The following is an 18,903-nucleotide window of genomic DNA, read 5'->3' as shown; positions in this document are numbered from 1 at the left end:
AGCAACTGAAGTGAACAGAGCAGAAATAATGTCCTGGTTGGAAGTTAATAGCTTAGCCCGCCCAATTATTTGCTGGAAGACAATATCTGTTAAGTTACCACAGATACCAGGCAAACAAACCTCCTAATGGGCCAACTGCTAAAAAGGCATCATATTCTAATCTCAGGCTGTTCATTTAAACCATTGTAAATAAGGCAGAACTATAGAAGTATTGGGTTTGTTTGTGTGTGTGTGTGTGTGTGTGTGTGTGTGTGTGTGTGTGTGTTTTGGATACTACTGTTTTGAACTGTAAGTATGATATACCCCATGCCTCCCATCTGCAGTCTGCTTTGACTAAATCTCATGATTAAAGATTTGTTGAGTTCGCTTTGCAGTGGCATTCCACCAGAGCTCTCTCTTGTAGGATCAAGGCTCAAGGCAAAGATAAGGGGGAACCGCCCCCCCCCCCCAAACTAAACCTGCACTGAAATCCCTTTGCCTCTCATCCTCCCTGGACCTTCCCCCATCCTGCTCTCTACAAGTCCTGTCAAGGATGTATTTTGCAGAAAAGGTGTGGCTCTAGTAATAATGAAGAGAAGTGAAGGCATCAAAACGGACTACTCAGTTCTTCTCTTTATATAGCCAAATTCCTACTATTTCTCACCCTCCCCTCTCCCCAGGATGAAGGGGCATAGTGATGAGGAAGGAAAAGAGTAGGATTTCACCTTCACTCTTTTTTGAGTGGGAGTAACCCAGTTCAACCCATTTGAAAGCCTTAAGAAAGTAAATGTGTTTCTTTTCCATTACCAGGAACAGAAATCAAAATATCCGTTCATTAACAGGGTCAGAGAAGTTGGATATTTTTCAAAAGAAAAATGACATGATAAAAATTGCTAATGCTTATTTAATGTTCTTAACCATATGAAATAGCATCCACTGTTATTTTCCATCAAACAAAGGACCTGGTGCTTAAGGAGGCTGAGTAACTTTACCCTGGACGCACAGCTGGTCAGTGACCAGCTGGGATTGAAGCCAATTAGACTGGCTTCAGAATCTGGACTAGGGAACTGCAGAATTAAGGCTCCAGCTTCCATCCAGCTGAATGACTGAAAAAAAAAAAGTATTTTTATTTCCTCATCTGTAAAATAAAGTGTTGTATTAGGTGATCTTTAAGGTCCCTGCCAACTCTTTGGATCTATCTCCAAATCAATATCCGTCACATCCATGCTACTGTTGCCATTCATTTGTCCAGGGAACTAGAGGAAGTTAAGGAGTAGTTTGCCATAGGAAGGGGCAAGGAGATTGCTGCGCTGTACACCAGATGTTTTCCTGACAGGGGCAGCTGCTCCAGTTGCCACACCATGTCCAGACAGATAGCATAGCAGGGTGACTGCAGGAATGAGATGGGAGCAGGCCACTTTTAACACACCCACTGTGGCTGCCACTGGTTACTTTCTCCCAGAAACATCCTTACCACCTGCATCAGTCTGCATCGCATTCACATTTGCTGAGCGCTGGAGGGCACCTGGCACACTAGAGCTATGAGAACCCCTCTGTAATGTGACCAGACCTGCTGGGCTTCGCTTCCTGGTTCCCCTGAATTTCACTGACTGATACTCCCAGGAATTTTACTGCAGCCCCAGAAGCCCTTGTTCTTTCTTCAGAGTAAGGAAGTGAGAGAGGGCATTGGGTGGGAAGTAGAATCCTTTAAATTCTATGAAATAACCTCAAATCGAAAGATTTCAGGTTTATAAAGAGACCCAGTGGCTATTCACGCCACATATTGTAGATAATACCATGTCAACAGCTCAAGTTATCTGAAGCTTTGTGTGAAATGGGAACCAACTTTTGCTCTCTGGGAACAATGACTATCACCTTTCTCTCTGGCGGGCTAACTAAGGTGTGTTTATTTCATTTATGTCATCCACACCAACCCTTTAATGTTACAAGTCACTCCTAAGTTCTTTCTGCCTTCATCCCAGGCCCCTAAGAGTGTAATTTTTATTTCCCTCTTCCCGTAGCCTTCACGTATACATATATGCTATGTAACCCCATCAAACACTGTCTGATTTCATCCAAGGAACACTTACCTCAACACCAGGCATTTTTGCTGCTGATAATCTTGTATTTTAGACATGTCGCAAGTGCGTTTCTCCTTATCTGTGTACGTGCTCAGAGGTAGAGACAACAATGAAATGAACAAAGGTGGCCGAGCCACAGGAGGAGTACAAACTGGAGAAGCATTAGTCTTAAGCGCTGCAGTTTCCAAGGACTGCTTGCACGTTGCGGGGCTGACCTGAGAAAGCACAACCGCTTATTCTGAAAGGCCAGGGGAAAGCATGAGGAGAAAAGGGAAGATCAGATCGGAATCTACTGGGTGGAAGGCGGATGGGGTTAAGCAAGAGAAACTCAGCCCCAGTGAAAAAGACCGTCATTCCATTCCAGAACGTAATTTGCTAAGATCCGCCTTTTGCGTTTCACATGCAAATGAGTGGGGCTTCCTGAAGGCTGGGTTGGGCTGCGCGCTGCATTCTGCGCGCTGCTCGCTGCTAGCTGCCGGGATCCAGAGCTCAGGGCCTGAGACCGGTGCGTGACAGAGAAGCATGTCCTCTCCCGCCGCCGCCAAAGAGGATGGACAGGACACTGAAGCAGAGAATAAATGAGGATTAAAGGACTCGTGGTGGGGAGGACGGGGGAAAGGAAGCCCGCTTGCGAAGCTGTCCAAGTTCAAGACTGATAAAGGAAGTCCTTTCAACCTCTTCACACGTGTGGCTTCAGGAACTGATCATTTCTGAATCCCTGGAGAGAAGTTCCTTCCCCTCAAAGAAGTGAAAATAATGAACTTTTGGAAGTATTACCTTTTTGCTTTCTCTCTGCTCAGTGTGGTTGTTTTTGTGATACACTACAATACCCAATTAAGCCTGCCCAAAAAGAAGCTGAATAGCTCCAGTGAAAGGTATTCTGGAATACAAGCCTGTAAGGATGCATTAGAAGATAAGTCAACTTTTTTGTGGGAGAAGACATTGACATCACCTTTGGGAACTGTCCCTTGCAAGGAGTACCTGACCCAGAATCACTACATCACAAGCCCCCTATCAGAAGAAGAAGTGGTGTTCCCTTTGGCATATGTCATGGTCATCCATAAGGACTTCCATACGTTTGAAAGGCTCTTCAGGGCTATCTACATGCCCCAAAATGTCTACTGTGTTCATGTGGATGAGAAAGCCACAGATGAGTTTAAGAAATCTGTGTGGCAGTTACTGAGTTGCTTCCAAAATGCTTTTATTGCTTCAAAGATAGAGACTGTGGTCTACGCCGGAATTTCCAGGCTCCAGGCTGACCTGAACTGCCTGAAAGACCTGGTGGCCTCTGTGGTTCCCTGGAAGTACGCTGTCAACACCTGTGGACAGGATTTCCCCTTGAAAACCAACAAGGAAATAGTTGAGTATCTGAAAGGATTTAAAGGGAAAAACATTACTCCAGGGGTACTGCCCCCAGCTCATGCGATAGGTCGGACCAAATATGTCCATCGCGAGCAAATAGGCAAACGTGGCTCTTTTGTGCAAAATACTAATATTTTGAAAACCTCACCTCCACATCAGCTGACCATCTACTTTGGCACTGCTTATGTGGCCCTAACTAGAGAGTTTGTCAACTTTGTCTTCCGTGACAAAAGGGCCATTGATTTACTCCAGTGGTCAAAAGACACCTATAGTCCTGATGAGCATTTCTGGGTGACACTTAACAGGATTCCAGGTAGGTATCGATTTTCATGACCATTTTGTCTTATTCATAGATTGAGTTTGCTACCATTCAACTCTTCTAGAGAACCAACTCATTTGAAATTATTTGAAAACTAATGTAAATGCTTAGAAAACTATTCATCTGGTTGCTTTTTAGTGACAGTGTAGTGCCAGCTCTGGTTGTCTTATAACTATGTGCAATATAGTGATCTGAGAAATATGTTGACCTACAGGAGGTCTGGCAAAACTGCTTTTGATCATATATCACATAGTTACCAACCTTTAGCTCAGTCTTTTGAATGAATGCATTTTGTAGTCCTTGATAAACATGGCTATAGCATAGACTGATATTTTTCATAAGCATTCTAGAACTTATGAGTTGAAATAGGTAGTATTTCATTCAGAGGATGTTATACAGTATTACACTAATCCTCAAAGTCATCACTCAAAGTTTATGGGACTGTTTTTAGAATCTGAATCCTCTTTGGGTAGTTTACAAATTATCACTCTGGCTGAAATATCTCTAGTCTAAGACCTGGAAAAATACCCAGGTCTCAAGTGACTTGGTACAATAAATCTAGTATGATATTTTATTGCCTAGAAGAATGGGAAACAATGAGTGACACATACACAGAGAGATTCTAGCTGGAGTTGATCCAAAGTAAATGACCAAATATTAAGTCACAGAGTTTTATTTGAAATTCCAGTTTTCAGCCTCTTGGGTTTATATGCTGTGAAGTCTTTTTTATTGTTTATGATAATTTGGAAAGGGGTCCAATGTATGACAGGCAACTAAAGGCACAAAAACCAGCATTAAACTCCCTCTTTGATTCAGGACTGGGTTTGTTTTCAAAATTCTTTCCCGTATGCTGTCTGGGATTACCTGTGTGACCTGCACACCTGTTTCCAGTGATGTCCCAATACAGTAGTTTCCACTATTATGCCAGCATGGTTGTGGGTGTCAGCCCGGTATGAGGGTGAGCCTGTGCCTGCCATGCTTGAAGTAACTCCCTGTTCTTATGTGTAGCATTGTTAGAGTATTGCTATTGTTGATGCATTTGAATGCTGTTTGAAGCTACCTTCATGTCTGAAAATACACTCAGAGGTTATTAGGTGCCCAATAACGGCATTCGTAAGAGCTAAACTAGAGTGGTGGTCACAGAAATGATGTAGGGAAAGAGGCAGAAAGAGGACCAGCAAGGCGACTGGGGACAGTGACATATGCTATCCCCTGAACAATTTATTTGCAGAGATACTAAATTGTTAGATCCCAAACTTGTAGGAGGGTGAGTGAATCAACCTTTATCATAGTGTGCTGCGTGTTCATCCTTATTATTTATAAATAACTATTTTAAACACATGTAAATATTCTATATGTGGCATCTATATTATTTTTGTAGATATAATTTGTGCCAGATATGTTCTGCATCTTTAAAAAAAAAATGGGGGGAATTGAGGGAGGGGAACAGTGTTGGGGAATTAGGGAGGAGGACCAGCCAAGTTGTTGTTGTTCTTCAGTCTTAGTTGTGGAGGGTGCCAGTCGCCATCTGGCTGCCCGTAGGCAGTTCGTGGCCTCTAAGCTCAAGGTGCTGTGTTAGAATCTTAGTTGTGGGTGGGCGTAGCCACTATCCCAAGCGGGAGTTGAACCAGCAGCCTTGCTGTTAAGAGCACATGCTCTATCCACTGAGCCATCTGAGTGGCAGTTCAGCTCAAGGTGCCGAGTTCAGTCTTAGTTGCAGCGGGGGTGGGGGTGGGGGACATAGTGCACCCCACCATCGAACAGGCAGTCTTGTTGTTAGGAGCATGTGCTCTCACCAGCTGAGCCATCCTGCCACCTGTTGGCAGCTCAGTGGAAGTTCAGCGGCAGTTCAGCTTGGGCACAGCTCACTGGCCCATGTGGAAATCGAACCGGTGGCCCTGTTGCTCAGAGCTCGGGCGCTTAAGCTAACTCTTAACCAACTGAGCCACTCGGCTGGCCCTCTATATCATTTCTTTAATTATAAGAGATAGTCATTGTTATCCTCATGTACAGATGAAGAAAAAGAGACTTAGAGAGATTGAAGTAATATGCTCATCTTCACTCAGCTCATTTAAGGCAACGCTGGGATCTGATCCTGGATTGGTGTGGCCTGAAGTTTGAACTATGTCTCTTGCACCAGGAAAAGCAAGAGTTATCATTTCTTCTTCCCTGGCTTGAGTCAGAGGAAGGTGTCGTTCCTGGAATTGATCACCACACCCCACTCAGCCTTCTGTGCCAGCTTCCTCAGTCCCACCTGGAACAGATTTTGGTCTAGCTCATGAAGTGTGTTGAGGAGTTTGCCTTCACACAATATAGAAAAGAAGTCTTTAAAAGATAATAGACTAATTTGACATTTATATTTTCAGCAATCTACAAATACTTATTTAGCCTTTTATGGTAGCAAACACTATTCTGTGTACTGACGGTGCCTCTATAAAAAGACAGACATGATTCATGGAATTTAAGTTTCAGGATTTGAATAGTTGAGTATTAAATTTAGTGACTGTTTAGTAGGTTGGGCTAATTTTAGTATATTGGGCTAATTTTCCCATACTCCAACCCCTCAAAAAGCTGTTTTGTTTTTTTCCCCCTGAATATCTGTCCCTATTTTTGAAACATTTTTTGAAGTTAGCTTTAAAAACAAACAAAAAAAAAACAGGAAATATGTCACAAGGCTCAAAAATTTAAAGTTTTGTGCTCCATCAGTGACTAACGTTATTGCTTTCTTATATATCCTTCCAGAAATATTTTATTAAGTTTATAGACAATGAAACTAATTAAACATGTGTGGAAAATAGTACATATATATATTTTTAAAGTTTAGCCCAAAAGTACACAGAAAAAGAAAAATGATCCTTATTTTAAAAGCTCTGTTGTCTGTGAGAAACAAAATACCACAAGATATGTTTTTTAAAAATTATTTAGGGCCGGCCGAGTGGCTCAGTTGGTTAAGAGCTCGCTCAAGAGTTTGAGCTCTGAGCAACAGCGGTTCGATGCCTGGCCCAAGCTGAGCTGCTGCTAAGCTGCCAATAGGTAGCAGGATGGCTCAGCTAAAAAAAAAAAATTATTTAAATAGATCATATGCAGACATTTAGGGAACTAATTTTAAAAGCTCAACTTTTTTCTTATTTTGAAGGATTTTTCAGTCTAGGCCACAGGAATTTTGTGGGACAAAGGTACCAGGGACTTTTGCTTCCTACAGTCCAATAGTGGTGAACTCTCAGGCTGATAGAACAAATGTTGGTCCCTTGCTTAAAGCTTTATAGTGGCTTCTCATTATCTTGAGGGACAGGTTGAAGCTCTTAATGTGGCGTGACCTCTGTGATCTGACTTCCCCCCATTCCCCTATCCCATCTCTCTGCCCTCATTTCTTTTTACTTGATGCCTCATACTTTATGTTCCAACAACCCCTTGGCACTACACACTTCTGCAATTTTCACCTCGTTTTTTTTTTTGGTGGCTTTTTATGATGGTCTCTCTGGGATACCCTTTTACCATCTCTATCTGACTCCCATCCATCCTTTATAACCCACCCTGGATGTCACCTTTTCTGGACACCATCCCTGATAACCCACCTCCCAGATGGTTGATACTCCAACTCTGGGTTCTCCTATACCCAATGCCACTGCTGCCAGTACTGAATTATAATTACTTGCTAAGTGAATATCTCCTCTGCCCTACTTCCTCAATTTTGGAGCGTCTTAAGGGTAAGAAATGTGGCATCCATCTTTGTCTTTCCATACCACCTATCACTGTGCCTGGTTTGAGGATATATAGAGTTCTGGATGGTTGTGGGTTGGGTCTGGGGAGTGGCGGCATAGCTATGAGGAGATTGGAGGGATGGATAAAAGTGTCTTGTACCTGGGTGGGTGGGGTGGAACTAATTTTTGATAGTACGGATTAGATAGAGAGCAGTGGGTAACATACTGTTTGGAAGTATAATTTTACAATAGCTAGGCCAACAAATTATACCAACAAAGAGAAAGATGTCAGAAAGACCTTGTAGAATTAGTAAGCTCGAGTTCCAGTTGGAATGTTAATAGAGCAGGCCTTCCTTAGAAACTCTGGTTCCCAGGTAGCCAACCTGGGCCCATCGTGCAATCACATCTAATGCCAAGAGAAAGCACTGGCATTTTATGTGGACGCCTCCATTTAGTTTCTGCCTTATTGCACCTGGTTTGAGTTTCTTCCACACCTTGGCACCCCTCCACCCCTGCTGTTAGTACCATTCCTGGCCTGCTTCCAGCTTTTGCAGTGAGTGTCTTCTGTCTCAATTTGATCTAGGCTGCTCCTCAGCTACCGGCTTAAAAAAAAAACATGAATATAAGGAAATGAAAGCTTAAAATAAGACAACAATAGAGCGAAACTTGAAAGTTTTCCAGGTGTAACTCTCAAACATTGAGCTATTTAGAAGATATGTGTTCTCTACAGAAAGGTTACTATGGCCCTAAATCTGGGTGTGGCTGCATCAGTCCCAGTCTTTTTCAAAGTACAGTCATGGTTCACTTAACAACAGGGATACATTCTGAGAAATGTGTCGTTAGGCGAACATCATAGAGTGCATTTACACAGACCTATTTAGTTAATAGCCCACTACACACCTCGGCTTTATTGTATAAGCTATGGCTCCTAGGCTACAAGCCTGTAGGGCCTGTTACTGTACTGAATACTGTAGGCAAGTGTAACACAGTGGTAAGTATTTGTGTATCTAAACATATCTAAGCAGAAAATGCGTAGTAAGAATATGGTATAAAAGATAGGTACACCTGTGCAGGGCACTTACCATGAATGGGGCCTGTAGGACTGGAAGTTGCTCTGGGTGAGTCTGTGAGTGAGTGGGAGTGAATGTGAAGGCCTAGGACATGACTGCACACTACTGTAGGCTTTATAAACACTGTACACTTAGGCTACACTAAATTTATTAAAAATATTTTTTTCTTCAGTAATAAATTAACCTTAGCTTAGTGTAACTTTTACTTTATAAACTTTAAAGTTATTTTTAACTTTTTACTCTTTTGTAATAACACTTAAAACACAAATACATTGTACAGCTGTACAAAATATTTTCTTTTTTTATATCCCTAATCAATGCGCTTTTTCTTATTTTTCTTATTTAAATTTTTTTTAATATATATAAACTAACACACACACACAAGCCCAGGCCTACACAGGGTCAGGACCATCAGTATCACTGTCTCCACACCTTGTCCCACTGGAAGGTCTTCAGGAACAATGACATGCATTGAGCTATCATCTCCTGTGATGACAATTACTGCTTCTGGAACACCTCCTGACGGACCTGCCTGAGGCTCTCCTTGAGGAGGTGTCAGTCTTTTCAGAAATATGTCCATGGTGGTTTGCTTGGTTTGTTTCTTTGTGTCATAGATTTGCTTGTAAGCAGATAATGCACCACGGACATCCCTCTCTATTAATGAAAACCTTTCAGTGTTGAGGTCCATGTTTTCAAACTTTTAAAGGAGTTTGCTGAGGTCTATAAACCTTCTGTTAAACCCGTGACTGAGAATTTTCTTGGGGGTTCTCCTTTTTTTTCTGCAGTTTCCTTTTCCCTTGCCTCTTCTTTAGCTATATGTTCCTCTTCCAGTTCTGATAACTCATTAGTCATTTCGTCAGAACCACCCCTAGGAGTATCTCCATGTTGTTCTCACCCACACCAGGTTAAAGCTGTTTACCATCTCAACCACAGCCTTGTTGACTTTTGCAACCTTTGCACTGGGATGTTAGGATGGCTACCATGTCACTAGGTGTCATTGGCCAAAACATTGTTATGCAGCACATGACTGTATGCATTGTGTTCTCTGTACATCATCCTAGATTTAGAATTCAGTTTGTAGAACCATGAGGATGCATTCAATCATACTGACTACACCAACAACGAAGAAATTTATACAAATATACAACAGTACTGAGAATAGTATTAATACAATAATCTCTTGTGTGCATCAGCCAGTATCAATAACCATCAACGTACTAAACAAACTCAAAGCATGATGACACCTTAAAGTTTATAACAAATCATTGCATTGACTTTAATTTTCAGAAATATGTAGCTTTCTGTTTTCAAAGGAAATGCAAAAGCTCAGTATTCCAGACTAAGGCTTTCTACATATCCTGTAATAACAATTTCCTGAAAGTGAAGATCTATTTACCCAGCTTAAACTTTTTGGATATATTACATCAACCAGAGTGAGTGTTCTTCTTCCTTTTTTTCCTTTTAATGGACAAAGCTGAATCTATAAGCACAAGTTCTTTAAGCATTAAAAGCAAGAGTCTGGGGCTGGCTGAGTGACGCGATGGTTAAGAACTGGCTTGGGACTCCAGAGGGCCCCAGTTCGGATCCCACATATGAGGGCCAGTGACACTGCCCTCTGCAGCTAAGATGCGGAACAACAGCTCAATTTGGAGCTGGGCTGCCTTGAGTTGCCGGCGACAGCGTAGGCTGCAGCCCCTGCTGCAGTGGGTTGCCATGGGCTACCGTGTGTAGCCAGCAGCCAGCGTGAGCGGCCGTCCAGAAGCCGGCAACTGATCTGCCTCGCCCGGGAAGAGCGCAATGATGGTGCCAACTTGGGCCAGTGAAGCAACAACCTCCACAACTAGACTGAAGAACAAAACAACAGCAACTTGTCTGTTGCTCTTCCCCCAATTCCCCAGCGCTGTTCCCATCCCCCAATTCCCCAATTTAAAAAAAAAAAAAAGCAAGAGTAAGAACTCTGCTTGTTACGGTTTCCATTCTCTTGGCCTTCCTCTTCCGCAGGGAGAGTGGGAGGAGGACATTAATAACAGTAGTAAATTAGTAAATTGATTCGTGGGATAAACTGTTCCATGTGCAGTATTTAGTGGTATCTTTTTTCATTTATTCTCGCTACTGAATATTCTGCTTCCTCTATTAAAAAAAAGGACAAATTGGCAGTCTTACTATTTTATGAGTCCCCTCTGAGTTTGACTTTGTAATTGACATGAAGATATTTTGCCTTCAGCCAAAGCTTAATGTATTTTCCATTACCACATGTTCTCACAGAGCCTTCTTTGTTGGGTTCAATCATCTGGTTAATTTTTCACATATGTAATTTAATCTGAGATTCCCCGGGTATCAAGCCATGTAGCTTTGAATTCGTTTTCTGTGATCCTACAGGGTGGTGGTGGGAAGAATATGCACTTGGGCAGCCCGACCTTGTCACTTAACAGTTCGTCTGACTCTGGACAAATTACTCAACCAAACTTGAGCCTCAGTTAATTTTGATTTTAGGACACAAGAGAAAGTGTGGAAAGTATTTAAGAATTTATTAAAAAGTAAGAATTGGGCTGGCCGAGTGGCTTGTTGGTTAAGAGTTGGCTTTGGAGTGCGAGCTCTGAGCAGCAGAACTGCCGGTTCAGATCCCACATGGGCCAGTGATGCTGCGCCCTCTACAACTAAGATGGTGAACAACAGCTCGACCGGGAGCTGGCCTGCCGTGAGTCGCCAGCAACGGCGTAGGCTGCAGTGGAGCTGGCCGGCAGCTCGCTTTTGCCTTTGTGAACTGCCATGAGCCACCGTGAGCAGCCATCCAATGGCCAGCGAGCGACTGCCTCTCCCAGGAAGAGCGCAATGATAATACCAACATGGGCCAGTGAAGCGACTAGACTGCAACTAGACTGAAGAACAAAAGGACAGCAACTTGTCTGTTGTCCTTCCCCGATTCCCCAATGCTGTTCCCTCCCCCAATTCCCCAATAAAATCTTAAATAAATAAATAAATAAATAAATAAATAAATAAATAAATAAATAAATAAGTAGTAAGAATCATATATTAGGCACTTTTGATTCAACTCCACCCCCTAAAAATATATATCTGGAGAATATTGTATCTCACAGCAATTACTATGACTTGCTAATATTTCTTTTCAAAGATCTTTGTAGAATCTCTGGGTGGCTCTAAGGCTGGGAGTTTCAGATTATCCCAAAAGGCACTCAAAGATTGGAACAGTAGTTTATGGACTTTGATTTTTCAAACACTCATACTGTACAGCTAAGAACAGTAGAATATTAAGCAAACAGGTAGTAAGTATTATGAGCCATGTATGAATGTTCATTTTCCTTTTTATAAGTTCTTCAAACTCCAGCCACTGATCTTATAAAAGGGGCCACTGACCTAGATATGCACAGTACAAAATTATTTTCTATGTTCTAGCCCCTGTCTTTAGCTGTTTGACCTTGGACACCTCATGTAACCTCTCTGGGTCGCGGTTCCTTCTTCTGTAAAATGAGGAAATTGGGCTAGGTGATCTCAAAAGAGGTTTCTGTATTATTTTGCATGAACTCTAGAGCTTACGCTGGAAGGAACAAAAGTTTTAGAGGCAGACAGGTCTTGAGCAATTAACTTCTATATGGATTTCAGTGTAGTCATCTGTAAAGTGGAGACAACACCAACTTCATGAGCTTATTTTGAGAGTTATAAGACAATAAAGGTATATCCCGCCCAGTTCAGCCATTGTTAATTCTATCACCATCTTCATCCCTCCCTCCTCTTCCTCTCTGTGGTATATGAATGCCATGATTTTCCTATTTATATTACACTGTGACCAGGAGGATTAATGGAACAATGGCCTCTGGGCACTTAATTCCTCTTTGTCACCGTTCCTGTATCCAAGTATGGATGGAAGCCACCACTGCTGCCATGACTCAGAACTCAGGCCAGTCACCACAGGTAGTGTGTGGGGATGATTCCTGTGCTCTAAAATTCTTACCAAATGAGTAAGCTGGGCACTGAGTAGTCACATAATAGCCATACCTGTCTGGTTGTTTAATATAACACATTTGCCATCATTTCTGGAGAATATTTGGATGGATGTGCCCATAAGTGCTGAGCTGGATCAGGGCTAGTGTAGTATATTAACTGTGGGGGAGGGAGGAATGCCTGCTAGAGCCAGACCACTTGGCTTCAAGTTCAGTTTTGCAGATGCCTAGTATATATGATTTGGAACAAATTATGTAATCTCTCTGACTTTCAGTTTCTGTATTTGTAAAATGGGGATGGTAATACGTAGTACCTACCGTTTTAAACCATTTACCTGTATTAATATACATATCAAGTGCCTAGAATGGTGCATGGTACCAGTAACTGTTAGTTGTTTTTATTCCACCAGTTGTCCTCATTGAGGGACAACAGGGGCTGAAGAAATGCAATCTCCCAAAATGCAGAGGCTTCTGAGATTACTATGAAGGACCTGGAAGGTTTTCTAGAATTCAGACAAAATCAGCTTGAAATCCTCCATACCCCCAACTTCCAAAACTACTAGGGCTCATCCTGCTTGGGGAAATGAGAGAAGCAGAGTGATTGAAAATATGACACTGGTTAGTGAGATAGTTTGTCCCATGTGCACCAACTTGTGTTCATAAATAGTGGGAAACACAAGTGGCCAACAACAATCTTATGTCAGTGTTGATATCTTGACTCTTGAAGATACTAGCAATTTCCAAATAACCTGAATCTCCTCTCTCTGCCCCAGTTAAAAAAAAAATGCTTTGTTTCTACCAGAATGAGGAGGCACCTGAAGCAGATTGAAACAGGATGCCTCAGTGAGGGGCATCTTGCCTCTCCATTGTGTCCCCAAAGGGACCTGCACAGTAAGGAATGTGCTAAATGAAGTAGACATGGCCTTATTTACCTTCAGAGCCTTCCAGTGGTCCACATGGAGTGGAGAACTGTTGTAGAATGAAGAGTGTGGGTTGCCCTCCCTCAAAGGGTGAAGGGCTCAAATCATGGCTTTTTCTAACTTGTGATCTTGGGCAAGTCCCTTCAACTCCTCAAACTTAGTTTCCTCAGCCAAGGATTGATACTCTCTTGGTGGCGAGGGGAAAAGAGGCACATGTTGTGAGAAATGAATGAAGTAATAACTCTATTCTAGAACTCTATAGCTAGTAACTTTTAACTCTAGAACAGTAACTCTAAAGCCTATAGTACCACTCCTCACACACAGATGGTGCCCACTAAATGTGATGACGGGTTTTTTGTTTGTTTGTTTTTAAAGTGGAAGATACTGGAAAGAATAGAAACTTGGAATGGCTATTTCAAGAATAGCAAAATGATTTTGTGAAGTGGAATGAGCAATTTCATACTGGACTTGAAAGGGTTATTGTCATCATTTAAGATTAGAGAAACCAAGCCTAGGAAGTGAAGTGATTTGTTTGGGTTGCATGATTTAGCAGCTGAACTGGGTCACAAAGATGGGATTTCCAAGTCATGATACAATAGTCTTTATATATTTAGTGCTTCTTGTAATTTCTCTCTGAAATACCCTAGATATTGGAGCAAAAGAACAGAAACAGCATTTTGGTATGTATGCAGTCTAATAGTGAAAAATGGGTTTTAAAGACAGGATTCTATAAAAAGTGTTCAGAGTTCATTTTTAAAAAGATAGTGAACATTAATATTTCTCAAATGAAGAAATCTATAGGTATACTACAAAATAGAATTAAAATTGATCCATTTATCACGAAGGAGATGCATTCTGTTACACATTGTTGTTAAATTTAAAGCAGCTTCCCTGTTTATTTTTAAATTTATTTGCAGTAAAATTTATTTTCTTTGGTGTCTAGTCCCATGTGTTTTGACAATTGCATAGGGTCATGCATCCTCCACCACCATGAAGAACAATTCCATCACCTCCAAAAATCCCCTCACGCTGCTCTGTGTAGTCAAACCCTACCCCCAGTCCAAACCCTGGGCAAATCCTGACCTATGGTTTTGCCTTTTCTAGAATGTCATAAAATGGAGACATAGAATATGTAGGCTTTGGGGTCTGGAAAAGCAGCTTCCTAGTCTGCCTTCCTTTTAATGAATTCATTTGTGTCTTCCAAGGTGTACATGATGCTTTTATATAGATTTTCTGACAGCTTTCATATCTGTTGAGTATTGGTTCCATTTGGCTCACTTTTCTGTTCTCATGTTAGTTATTATTCTCCATAAATAATAAATCAGTTGGACCTCTTAATATTTTTTTTAAAAAGTAGGGTCATTTGTAGTAATGTGCATTTAGGGTGATAAACTAAAAGTTAAATTAGCATATAACATCATTAAGCTTGATGCTTATGGTACCTTGGATTTGACGGTATCCATCATTCAGAATAAAGAGTGGGAACATCATGAACTTAATTGGAAGAATAGGGATAACCAAAGCTGTGTTTCACTTTTATTCCAAAAACACAGGTGGTAGACTCATAAAACCTCCCACCATGAGTCCATTCCGTCAATCAGATCATAGGATTTCTTATCAGAAGTCATTCAGAAGAGGATCTGTCTAGATTTGCAGATGGCTCCAGGGTTTACCTTTTCTTATAAATTGAATATATTAGTCATTGGTCTTGATAGAAAGATGCACCTAATTCAGAGTTTCTAAAATATTGAAATAATAACTATTGTACAAGTGAAGACACCAGTATTCCAGTGCTTAAAAGTCAAGCCCTCAAAACTGGAAACCTGGGTACTCAAAACTGACACTGCAATCCCTAAAATGACTCTGAGCAAAGGGGAGCGGGGCAAGGGCAAGGAACTGAAGGGGCCAACATTTCTTTGAAGTCTCATGTTTTATAAGTTTATGTAAATATCTTGGTCCTGTCCACTTTACAACTTCCTTAAACTTTTTATTGAAATATAATATACATACAGAAAACTGCACATACCACAATTGGAGAGATCACTGAATTTTTAAACTGATCCTTACCTGAGTAATCAGCACAAGAAGCCACGTTATCCAGTACTAGTACTCCAGTAACCCCCATGTTCCCTTCCAGTCACTTACAAAAGTGACAACCATCCTGACCCCATAAATTAGTTTTGTCTGTTTTTGTCATTATGTAACTTTAAGAATTTTTTTAATTTTGCAATTACAGTTGACATATTGTATTAGCTTCAGGTGTACAACATGGTGATTAGACATTTATATAACTTATGAAGTGATCAACCCGGTAAGTCCAGTACCCATCTGACAATTATCACAATATTACTGACTATATTCCCCATGCTGTACTTTACATTCTGTGACTATTTTGTATCTGCCAATTTGTACTTCTTAATCCCTTCATCTTTTTCACCCCTGCAACCCCTCTCCTACCTGGCAACCATCAGTTTGTTCTCTGAATCTATGAGTTTGTTTTTGTTTTGTTAGTTTGTTTTGTTTTTTAGATTCCACATATAAATTAAATGATGCGGTATTTGTCTTTATCTGACTTATTTCACTTAGTATAATACCCTGTAGGTCCATCCATGTCGCAAATGACAAGATTTCATTCTTTATGGCCAAGTAATATTCCATTGTATGTATATGTGTGTGTGTGTGTGTGTGTGTGTGTGTGTGTGTGTGTGTGTGTGTGTATATGCCACACCTTCTTTTCCGATTGTCTGCAAGTGGACACTTAGGTTGCTTCCATATCTTGGCTACTGTAAATAATTCTGCAATAAACATAAGGGTGCATATATCTTTTCACATTGGTGTTTTTGTTTTCTTTGAAAAAATATCCAGAAGTGGAATTGCTGGGTCATATGGTACTTTTATTATTATTTTTTTTAGGGACGTCCCTGCTGTTTTCCACAATGGCTGTACCAATTTGCAGTCCCACCAACAGCACACAAGGGTTCTCTTTTTCCCACGGTCTCACCAGCAGTTTTTGTTTTGTTTTGTTTTTGATTTATTGATAATAGTCATTCTGACAGGTGTGAGGCAGTATCTTATTTGGTTTTAATATGTAGTTCCCTGATGATTGGTGATGTTGAGCATCTTTTCATGTGTCTATTGGCCTTCATATGTCCTCTTTAGAGAAATGTCTATTCTGGTCCTCTGCCCATTTTAAAATCAGATTGTTTGTTTTTCTGGTGTTGTATGAGTTTCTTATATATTTTGGATATTGACCTTTATTGGGTGTATCATTGGTGAATATCTTCTCCCATTTTATAGGTTGTCTTTTCATTTTGTTGATGGTGTTTGTTATGTAACTTCTAATTGTAGCCCAGTTCTTTTCATCTGAATGTTGAGATTAAATAGATGTTTCAGGAAGAAATGCTAGGTCTACCCTGTGGCTTCCTGTATTTCTAAAACGTATTGCAAATTTCATGGGGTCGGGGATGGTAAGGTTGGGTGCAAGGAGGGGTGTAGGGAGTGTGTGCGGAGGAGAGGGTATCCACATGTTGGGGGTGCATCACTAGGCTCTTTCTCCCATATTTATTCTCTTTTCAAAGTTTATTTTTATTGGTTTATTTGTTTTTAGCAGTAGCAGAAGAATTTTTATTAAAATATTTATAGATTTCTCTGAAGACTTTATGAGGAGACAGGTCAGGTCTAGTCCCAGACTTGCCAAGTTAAGCCCTTTATGGAAGCCTAGTGACCCCCAACACATCCTGCACTCCAAGTTTATCACTAAGAGAGTGGCCCTCCCCCCAAGGCTGTGGAGGACCGCAAGGGCGGGTATGACTGAGGTACTCTTACACTTTAACTCCTTCTGTTCTTTTTTAGTTTACCTATATGTCAAAGTTAATTTAGATGTTTCTCATATTTGCAGAAGAGGAGTGTAAATAGAAGAATAACTTTTACTGTTCTGTATAAAAGATTAAGCTTGCTATAAATAGGCACTTAGTTCCCAGAATTGGCAATCTATATATACCCCAGTACATGGAGCAACAAGTGGAATTTACCACTGACTTTTAACTCCTTTGGACCTGTCTTGGGTTGTAAAGGTGTTAAATTTAGACAAGAGTCCTAAACAAACATGCTTTTTATTTGGCTGCTTTTACATGGATTTGGAAGGAATATTTTACAACTTGCAAGTGGATTTTTTATTTATACCCAACTGGATGTAGCCCAGTGCCTTGTTTTGAAGATGAAGAAGGCACTGTGTGCTGGGCAAGAGGAAAATTTGTCTCATGGAGTCATTAAGGACTTTTCCCAGACAACAGACAAAGCAGTGTATTCCAGGGCATGCTATGTTCTATGGATTCCAGTAAGGAAGGATGCGCCATGAACTCCCTTCCCTTGAACAGAGTGAAACGGCAAATCAATACTGTAAATACTTTTATTTGAAACAGTCATGTCAAATCTAGGAAATTCCACTTGAAATGTAAATACCTAATTCAAACTGTGAACAAACACCTCTAAACAAGTAGATCACAAAGAAAACTTACTACTTGATGTTCACGTGTTGCAAATAACGAAATCTCTAGAATTTCTGTAATCTAAGAAAACTTAACTTTTTTTTTTGCTCTTTCAGACATTTTTTATTTACAGTTTGTGTTCAATGCAAATCAATTCCATAACATGAGAAGTTACTATGAATCAAAGCATAAATACACAAATACAATATATAACCCAAAATAGATGTACAGCATTTGGGTATGAAGCAAAAGGGAATGTTTATTCACACACACAGTAGCTTGAGATCTGTTGGATATGGTGTTCCTGTGTTTTCTACAGATGGTAAAAAAAAAATGACTTTGGTTTTCAAAACTACTGTGGCCGTATCAGATACTGGAACATCTAAGGATCAGTGTGTGACCATGCGAACAAAAGACTTGAGGGCGTGTCTATTTTTACAAATGTTTCTATGCAAGGCAGTTGTGAAAAGATTTATTTTCCAGAATCAAGTCCACATTAGGCTTAGGATCAGGTTCTATCTAAAAATATTGAACGATAACAGAAAGTGTTCAAATGTTGCTATTCTGATTCATAGTTTTTTTTAAAAAGTATATACAGGAAGAGTATAAAAGTTTTTCTGAATTTAAGTAAGCTTCCAGTCTTCAATCCCAAATACCTGATTGACAGTTTTGGTTCCTTCACATATTTGCCTTTTCAAGATTTGTCAATTTTACCTTCAAAACATACTTTTTTTTTTTTTAAGGTTTTTTTTTTTTAATTGGGGAATTTGGGGATGGGAACAGCGCTGGGGAATTGGGGAAGGGGAACAGACAAGTTGCTGCCCTTTTGTTCTTCAGTCTAGCTGTGGAGGACATTGCTTCACTGGCCCAAGTTGGCACCATCATTGCGCTCTTCCCGGGTGAGGCAGATCAGTCGCAGGCTTCTGGACGGCCTCTCACTGCGGCTGCTGGCCACTCTCCCTGGCTGCTGGCTACACACGGTAGCCCATGGCAACCCACTGCCATAGGGGCTGCAGCTTATGCCT

At 40.8% G+C, this 18,903-nt stretch overlaps 1 protein-coding gene across 5 annotated transcripts in view; it reads left to right on the top strand.

The window, feature by feature from the left end:
- GCNT2 (glucosaminyl (N-acetyl) transferase 2 (I blood group)) overlaps window positions 1-18,903 on the top strand; it is a 98,405-nt gene that overhangs the window by 59,198 nt on the left and 20,304 nt on the right. Inside the window, exon 1 of one of the 5 annotated variants that reach the window (XM_019633918.1) lies at window positions 2,510-3,735. The exons of the other annotated variants lie outside the window; for them this stretch is intronic. Coding sequence (XP_019489463.1) covers window positions 2,817-3,735 — 919 coding nt within the window. The 5' untranslated portion in view covers window positions 2,510-2,816. Of the gene's footprint in view, window positions 1-2,509; window positions 3,736-18,903 lie in introns of those variants that run through there. 5 annotated transcript variants of the gene reach the window in all.

The sequence above is a fragment of the Hipposideros armiger genome, unplaced genomic scaffold, assembly GCF_001890085.2.
Source record: "Hipposideros armiger isolate ML-2016 unplaced genomic scaffold, ASM189008v1 scaffold_1438, whole genome shotgun sequence".
Lineage (NCBI taxonomy): Eukaryota > Metazoa > Chordata > Mammalia > Chiroptera > Hipposideridae > Hipposideros > Hipposideros armiger.
This window is presented reverse-complemented; position numbering and strand designations above follow the sequence as displayed.